The sequence below is a fragment of the Poecilia latipinna genome, unplaced genomic scaffold, assembly GCF_001443285.1.
Source record: "Poecilia latipinna isolate Pla-1442-1.1 unplaced genomic scaffold, P_latipinna-1.0 Scaffold2812, whole genome shotgun sequence".
Lineage (NCBI taxonomy): Eukaryota > Metazoa > Chordata > Actinopteri > Cyprinodontiformes > Poeciliidae > Poecilia > Poecilia latipinna.
Genome location: NW_015115428.1, coordinates 33,305 through 42,529, shown reverse-complemented (window position 1 = coordinate 42,529; position 9,225 = coordinate 33,305). Strand labels below are relative to the sequence as shown.

General features: G+C 38.1%; 1 protein-coding gene across 1 annotated transcript in view; it reads left to right on the top strand.

Annotated features, from left to right (window-relative positions):
• The window catches only part of LOC106939253 (low-density lipoprotein receptor-related protein 5-like), a 49,467-nt gene that overhangs the window by 7,104 nt on the left and 33,138 nt on the right, over positions 1-9,225 (top strand). The window contains exons 2-5 of the mRNA XM_015021604.1: positions 4,177-4,377; positions 5,416-5,632; positions 6,892-6,960; positions 7,502-7,630. Coding sequence (XP_014877090.1) covers positions 4,177-4,377; positions 5,416-5,632; positions 6,892-6,960; positions 7,502-7,630 — 616 coding nt within the window. The remainder of the gene's footprint in view (positions 1-4,176; positions 4,378-5,415; positions 5,633-6,891; positions 6,961-7,501; positions 7,631-9,225) is intronic.

Sequence of the window (9,225 nt, the reverse complement as noted above, 5' to 3'; positions counted from 1 at the left end):
GAAATCTTACAAAAATCACAGGGAATGCAGGGAGCCAGAGCAGAACAAAAACAGGAACCAGGAACAAAAATCAAGCAGAATACCAAAGTGGAAGTAACCAGGATATAATGGGATTAACACGAGGAACCAGCAAGGAGTGTGAGCAGAAGAAGGGTTTAAATACTATGAGGTTGAATGCTGAAGACCTGGACTGATTGATTGATTAACAGGTTGCAGACCAGAAGACAGGCTGAGGAGAGAGAGAGAGTGAATGTGGCACAGTGGGCGAGGGAGAGCACACTGGGGACTAGGAAATGAAATCCTGAAGAATAACGACACTTAGGAAACATAAATAAATAAGAGCAACAGAATAACTAGACCAGAAATAAACTGCAATCATCACTAAGAAGGACTAAACTAAAAATAGAAACATGACTGATCAAAGAAAGAGACAAGAGCACAAAATAATAAAACCTCAAAACAACTCAGGACCCTAACAAGTTGCTGGAAAACAGGATTTTTCTATTTTTTGTTTTAAATGAGCAAGTTATTATACAGTGTATATTTTTGGCATGACTAGGGCTGTTACCATTCCTAACCATAATCAGAAGGCTCTGATCACATGTGGTTGATGCAGATAAAGATGCTTTATTTTTAATTAGGGAAATATTATTACTGTGCAAATGAAATCTTCATAAAAGGGAACATGTTAAATGCAACACTCTTATTCTTATTACTCTTTTCATAACCCATTATTTGCACAAGAATTTCATAGTAAGGAGGGCAATAATCGATCAACTGACTTTTACTCAAAAGCAGATTTTGGCTCACTCAATCTACTTTTAATTTATTTATTAAACTTGGCTATATGCAACATATATGACTCAAATGAGGTAGTCAAACCCTGTTTTTATTGCTGACAACTGACCAAGTTTTTATTTTTTCCATCAAGCCCAAATTTGCAAACTGGTGTCTTTCTTTTATGAAGACAAATGTGCAAAACTCATTTTTAAGTTTTGGATCTACAATGATTTTAAAGTTCCTTTTTATACAAGCATCAAAATGCTTTATTTTATTCAATTAAAAATATTAATTTGCTTAGATTATTGTTGAACTGGTCTCTTGAGTTAGAGCAAGCCTTTTAAGCATATACTTTCAAGCTCTGTGTAGGTGAAGGCCCTAACTTTATCCAGATGTTTTTTGTTTTTTATTCTTTAAAAATAGTGTAGAGTTGGGCTTTTTGAAAAGCTATTTCTGTTTACACAGATTGCATAGATCTGTCATAAAACCTCATGCTTCCAAATGGCCAAAGGTCACAGTTACTGTTTAATGATTGTTAGTTCCCTGACAGAATGTCTGACTCCAGTCCTAATGGGATTTTAATTGTAGCATGCTTCAAAAATGACAAAGTAGAGATGGACCAATCCTAATGTTGTAGCCAGTCTCTCATCTCCTGGTATTTTAAAGCTTTGACCTGCTGACATCAATTTTGACCTGTGCAATTTTCTCCATATGTACAGTATACCTTATGCTGTAATTCATACAGCGGGTAAAATAAGTATTTAACACAAAAATATATTTCTGAGTTGAAATAGGTCTGAGGGCTGCACAGTGGCGCAGTTGGTAGAGCTGTTGCCTTGCAGCAAGAAGGTTCTGGGTTTGATTCCCGGCCCCGGTCTTTCTGCATGGAGTTTGCATGTTTTCCCTGTGCATGCGTGGGTTTTCTCCGGGTACTCCAGTTTCCTCCCACAGTCCAAAAACATGACTGTCAGGTTAATTGGCCTCTCTAGGTGTGAGTGTGTGTGTGCATGGTTGTGTGTCTCTGTGTTGCCCTGTGACATACTGGCAACCTGTCCAGGGTGACCCCGCCTCTCGCCCGGAACTTTAGCTGGAGATAGACAGCAGCACCCCTCCTGATCCCACTAAGGGACAAGGGTGTAAAGAAAATGGATGGATGGATGGAAATAGGTCTGATGAGGTTATTGACATAAAATTGACACCAGATGTTAGTAGATGTCAAATAAGTCACAGCAAACATAAAGTTATGGGCAAAAAAATGGAATGTCAAAGGGAATAATTATTCAACACTTACAGAAAGGTATGAAACACTTTGTGGAAAAGCCTTTCTGGGTAATGACAACTTCATTCCCTCTCCTGTGTGGAGCAGCTAATCCCATGCATTGCTATGGCGTGAGATTGACCTATTCTTCCACACAAACACCTTGAGGATTCTTTTTATTCACTATGATCAGTTTTTTCCATAGATTTTCATTTGGATTCAAGTAAAGTGATAAAGTGGCCCATTCTAGCAGTTTACTTTCTTTATCTGAAACAGAGTAAGAGTTTCCCCGACTTTGCATTTAGGACACTTGTCTTGCTCATTTCATCATCGGATTCCTATCAAGACTGCCCTAATATATTTCTCCATTCATCTTTCTTTCAATCATATAAAGTCAGTACCATATGCTATAAGACAATCCAAACACTGATCTTCCCTCTTTTGTCATGGTACTTTGAGGTTGTATGCAGAACCAACGTTGACCTCATCTGACAAGACTTTATATTAAATAGCATGTTTATGGATTGTCAAAACCTTCTGACGAAAAGACCAATCAAGCATCAACATGTAATTTATTCAGTGGAGTCTTGTACTGTGAATATCCATAGAGATAGTTGCAGTTGATTATTTTACTTGTTTTCATTGAAAACACTGGAGCTGCTATTTCCAGGTCTTTGTGAAACTCTGTCAGAGCTCCTTGAACAACTCTGATTATTAATTTGGCTTCAGCCTGTTGCTGCTTTATGGTGAAATGATCTGGATTATGGCTTCAACATAGGTCAAAGGTTTAAAATTAGTTGGATTAGTTGCCTATATTTTTCTAGTATGGTAATAACCAGCCCCTTTACACTTCACTTCATACAAAGAGTCTGGACCCTCGACTTTTGAGAAACGGCTGCTTGCCGGAGGCATGGAGTCTAACATTGTACAAAAGCTTACAAAGTAAATGGCTATTAGGATGAGTTCAATGCACTAATCAGTCTGTCTGCTTTCCCCACAGCTGCTTAACTCCCAACTTTGACTTTGTCTTTTATTAATTTATCTAAATGTCACATGAAGTATGTAAAACTCACTGCTGAATCTCTCAGATAAAGACATGTGACCAATGTGCTCATGTTGTTGTCTGCAGCCATATTTCAAATAAAGACGTCACGTTGTCACATGTTGAGAACTGGTCTCTGTTTTATCTGCCTGAGAATCTAATTTTTTTCCTTAAACATGAGTTATTGTTTCTGGTTGTGTTCTAGTGTAGCAGGAGACATACTGGATCTGCATGCTTGTGCGCAGTGATGCTGGCACACTCCCATGCTGGCATCACAAGCTGCAGCTGAAGTGGCCCCAACAGAAAGAGATCAACCTCTCGGAGTTCCTGGGCTAAACTAACCTAGACAAAAAAGTTTAGATTCTTGAATCATATTGTCGTCAAAATGATTTCTGATGTATTTTAGTTTAAATTTAAATTCAGTTCAGTTAATTTATGTAGCACCAATACATAACAAATATTCAAATATTGTCTGAAGACACTTTACAAAAAAATCTTCTCAATTCAATCTTACATATATTCCAACTGATCCTGGTTATCAAACAGTACAGTAAGTGTAGTTTATTATTCAAAATAGTTTAAAATGTTTCTATCTAAGGAAACCCAGCAGAGCATCGAGTCATTGACTTGCAGGATTCCCTCCTCCTGGACCAGCAATCACTTGCATTTTATCATTGACTTTAAAGCAATCCCTCATGCTGAGCATACATGCAGCGACAAAGGAGAGGAAAATATCCTCTTTAGCAGGAAGAAACCTCCAGGAGAACCAGAACACAGATCAGTGGAAGCAGCATTATCTCAGCTGATGACCTCCTGCAGGAACCAATCACATCCAACCTGAACACCAGACCAGGTGTAGCTTCTACAGAGGGAAAAACTGAGAGAAAACAAAAAGCTAACAGTTGAAATAAAAGCAAATAATGCAAATTGGAGAGTACGGTAGTAGGAAATGAAAGCGATTCGATTTTAGACACATTATTTTTGCCTTAGTAGCCACTTCATACAACATTTTCAAATAGTTTCGTCTTTTAGCTGACTTGATGTAGAAAACTCCATCAGTGCTGTGAACTCATAACAATAATTTTGTCCTTTTCAGGCTCCCCCCTCCTTCTGTTTGCCAACCGACGAGATGTGAGATTGGTTGATGGTGAAGGTGTGCAGGGCGAATCAGCCATAGTTGTCAGTGAACTTGAAGATGCAGCTGCAGTGGACTTCCTGTTTGATGAGAGCCTGATCTTTTGGACTGACGTCAGTGAGGAGGCCATCAAACAAACCCACTGGAATCAGTCATCCAACTGTAAGGCACTGGGTTGTTTTTTACTGATTCAGACAAATGTTCTCATGTAAGTACATTCTCTCTGAAGCCTTGGAGCAGGACAACAGGTGTCACAGTGTTCTTCGCCCATTTGAGATGCATTATCTTCTAAAAGCATAACCTACTCATTTCATTTTGGTTCATTTTGACGTTTCTAATTAAAAAAAAAACTGTCATTTTCACATTTTTTGTTTACTAGAGTCTGGTACTTCTCTTCTTGTTCTGAAAGAACAACATCTAAAAAAACGCTTCTGGTTAGTAAGCAGAGATATTTTCCAAACCAGGCCCAACTGAAATGTTGGGATGGGTTCCCAGTGTTTACCTGGAAAACATTTCACCTTGTTAATAATTCATCATTCTGCCATAATATTGATAAACTCAAATTAATGAGATGTACAACATTCAAGAACTGATTAGAAAAATTCTGACAGTATTTCTTACTTCCAGAAAAGAATAAGTTAAACTTGTGCTCACATGTTTATATAAATGTGGAATGTGCCTCCAGACTGTTCAGTGATAGATTGGTTCAAAAAAGATTGTTTATCTGTAATGTTTTTTGATCTGTTTTTTATATTGTAACAAGAGCAAATTAAGGTAAGGGTTATGATAAAATTTCTGTATACCTGCTAACCTGCTAAATGAAAGCATATCTGTTTTTTAAACCAGGAGAGTTAGATCCAAAATTATTCATACGACTGAAAGATTTAGGTTTAAAGTACTTGTTTTTTTTCTTTTTGTTTTTTTTTACATATCCAGCATTTTATTTTTGACAGGAAGCAATACTAATGCAAAATAAAACAAAATAGACATAAATAAGCTGACATTTCTTAAGGAGGTACTGCATATTTATTTAATTAGGTTTTTTTCTTGACTGTATGTAATATTAAACCAATCTTCATTTGTATTCAGAGTTCAATACGAAATGAAACGGGATCCATTGTAGATTTACATGACTTTGATTTAACTGGAAATGTATCATCTCCTGGTAACATTACACCTGAGAGTGTGTTGTTCTTGCAGCTCTTAAGGAGGCTCTGGGAACTGGCCAAGCAGTGGTCGTGTCTGGGCTGAACAGTCCTGATGGGTTAGCCTGTGACTGGCTGGGGAAGAAGCTCTACTGGACAGACTCGGAGACCAATCGGATTGAAGTCGCCAATCTGGACGGCACCTCCAGGAAAGTCCTAGTGTGGATGGACTTGGACCAACCCAGGGCTATTGCCCTTAATCCTGGACAAAGGTAATCAAATAAATTACAATGTCGAGGTGGCAGAGGTGTTAGGAGTTTGTCCCTCAATCTGTGGGTTGCTGGTTTGAATACCCACAACCCACATAGTTGTGGGTATTCAGCCAGGTACAGACTATTTACTATTTTAAACCCCATAAAGCAATGCACACACACATACTACTAGAGCTTGCTGTGTGCAGAGTCAGAAGGTATCAGTAGCTGTTTCATCAGAAACCTTTTTCAGATCCCTTTTTTGCGGGACACTTCCTGTTTTGCTGGAGGAAGTTTCCCAGTGACCCTGTTTATGCTGACTTGGTTATTTTTTGTTAAATTGTAATAAGATGCAGTGCTTCTCTCAGGGATTTGGTCTTTTATTGAAAAAGAACGTGAACATGTTTTGAATATGTCTACATATTGGGCGGAATATTCCTATTCCAATATTTTAGGAAAAAAGAAATCTTGAAAATGTTCTTCATTGAACTTCTATCAATAGATAACATATTATTATCTAGCTATCATTCAGGGTTTCCCCCAGAAAACTTGTTAAGCCCAGTGGTCGATGCTTCGAGGCAGTTCACCATGTTTTTTGTATTAAAAGAGGTTAAGCTGATAGGAAATGTAAAAACATTTTTTCAGTGATTTTTGCATCGTGTCAGGGTCAGGGCATGAAACATTTGGGTTATTTTATAAACTTGTACCTTTGCCACACTTACCAGGAGGAGAATTCTTGCTGCTGCTATTCCCAGGAATGAAAATCCTGCTATCAAAACAAGATTTGGTGTATTTAAAAAACATAGATATCATTGCCTGATTTTACAACTTTGTGTGATATGTTTTTTCATGCACTCTCTGTTTGCTGCTGAGAGCGTGTCACCTTCATCTGAGCTCATGTTCCAGCATTGGTGACAGCGTAAAAAACATGTTTTTAGCCAGCTCTTGTAAAGTTTGTGTTTCACAAGAGAGTTAAAAGAAGAGGAATTCACAGTTAATATCATTAACAGTGAACACATGCAATTACTACATGCTGTGATCTCCTTGGGGGAGGGGGTCTATCCTGTTGGCAGGGCAGAGAGCCCCACCCCTTTTGGAGAATGGCAGAGTAAATGCTGAGATGGCACACATCGCCATTATCTCTGATTTTCAATCAGAGACAATTAAAACATTTTATTAGTTAACACTTAAAGAAAAGCAGTTGCGGGTATAAAATACAGGTACGGTGGACATTATTATGCAACTGCAAATTACCATGTTATTAAACTGTTTTCTTCCAGATACATGTATTGGACAGACTGGGGAGAGGAGCCTCGGATAGAACGTGCTGGCATGGATGGCAGCAGCAGGTACTGTAAAGTGTAGAATAACAGGCAGATCTGGGTCTGCATGCTGGGATTGAAACTTGATTGAAAATGTACAAGATCTCTTTCTGCGCTCCTCTCAGAGGCAGTCCTAGCCTGTTTGGCGCCCTGGGTGAACCCCCTTTCCAGCACCCCGGCCCCCTCCCCTCCAAAAAGTTGTCAAAGGCAGTGGGGGGCAGGGGGGGCATGTTGCCTATATCAGAAACGGCCACTGGCTCCTCGCTTTGTGGTCCTGTACTCTTGTGCTGACCAGTCTGAGTCCTGACAGATCCAGACTACTGATGGTAGAACAAGCTAGAGAGCACATACATGTAAATAACTATGCATGTAAGTAACATACTTGCACCGGGGCAATTTACCAAACTGAAGCTAGAATGTTGGTCATCAAATCACTAAGATAAAAATGATGTCTAAATGACCAAGCTGAAAGGCAAACAAAATGCATTTATATACAAATATACTCAGCAATTGTATGAAAATAAGCTAAGAACACTAACTTTACTTGTGCTCTGCTGTCTCCTAACAGGAAAGTCATAGTGAATAAGAACATACACTGGCCCAATGGCCTCACCATAGACCTGGTGGAGGAGAAGTTATACTGGGCTGATGCCAAGCTCAGCTTCATTCACAGAGCCAACCTGGATGGATCTGCACGGTAAACTTTATGTAACATAAGGCTGGATGAAAGTGAAAGTCTCAATAATAGTTAAAATTCAGATATCTGAATTATAACCAGATATCTTAAAAATACAAATGAGTGGGGTGAGTGTTTCAAGGTAAAATTGTCAGTGTTTCTTTTTTTTATTAATGACTGAACTGATTTGACTTGATCTATTAATTTTCACAGATACTCTATATTAAATTATCTATATTAAAATGGAATACTATATCTACTATATGTCTTTCTCTTGTAATAAACATACCCAGAGTTTTGCTGTGACTCGTTAATGCATGTTTGAGAAATTCTTTTCACCAATGTGTGTAGTACTTAGTCAGATCTCTTAGTGATCCCAGTATTTATTTAGAACAGTAGATAATTGGGACATGGCAATAGCTCGTAAGTCAAGATGATATTTGGTTCATAATTATTAGAAGAAACCAACATTTTATGGTTGGTTTCTTCTACCATAAAATGTTGGTAGAACATTTTACGGTATAAAAACTGTTCTAACATAACAAAATGTAAATTCTTACATTTTGGGAAACGTAACAATTCTGTTTCATTGACATAAATATAGAAAACATTTTTTAAAATCACAAAATACGTTTTAAAGAATCTGTAATTAATGTATCATCTAGTACAGGTTTGACTTGCCCATACTGAAGGCTGTATATATCTATATGCAGTATTTAATGAATTTGCATACTTTAGAATAATCCAATTTGAAGGTGGTCCTAAAGGCAAGAAAACATTTAAAATTTGCCTTTTTGTGTTTTCATAAATGGAATAAAAGTTTTATTGATATAAATTAGTGTTTTAATGAATCTGTGTTTATTGTAAAATAATTTAAGTCAGTTTTGATCAGTTGACATAGATTAGATGTTCAACCATAGATAAAGAAATGCAGTTCTATCAGATTAAAGTGGAAGCAGGCCCTTAGTGTAGCACAGATATGGAGCTCCGATGCACTTCACTAGTCTTTTTCATAAAACATTTTCATCATAAACCTTCAAAGTCAAGCTAAGTCACAGCTAGTCATTAATCACAAATGAAGTTGGTGATATTCCTCACAGCCGAGGCATATCAGTAAATCCTGTGAAGAACGCCACCACTGGATTCTAGACCAGTCCAACATCAGTATGTCACCTCACAAATGCGCTTCTGGTAGAATGGTAAAGATCCCCATAAACACTCCTAAACCTTGTGGACAGCCTTCACAGAAGAGAGGAAGCTGTTCTAGCAGCAAAAGGTGGACCAACGTCATATTGAACCCTATGGATCAGGAATGGGATGTCACTTAATCTCATCTGTGACATTTTACTGAATCGACTGGAGAGTTGGGGCGGACTCTCCGGTCCAGTGCTCTGGTTTGAATCTTACATAAAGAACAGGGATTTCTTTGTTTCAATCGGAAACTTCTCATCAGAGAGGTCAAAGGTCACATGTGGGGTACCCCAAGGCTCAATCCTAGGACCCCTTCTTTTCAATATTTATATGCTCCCGCTGGCTCAGGTTATAACAGGAAATAGGATCAGCTAACATAATTACGTGGGTGATACACAGCTCTACATCATGATGTCACCAGGTGA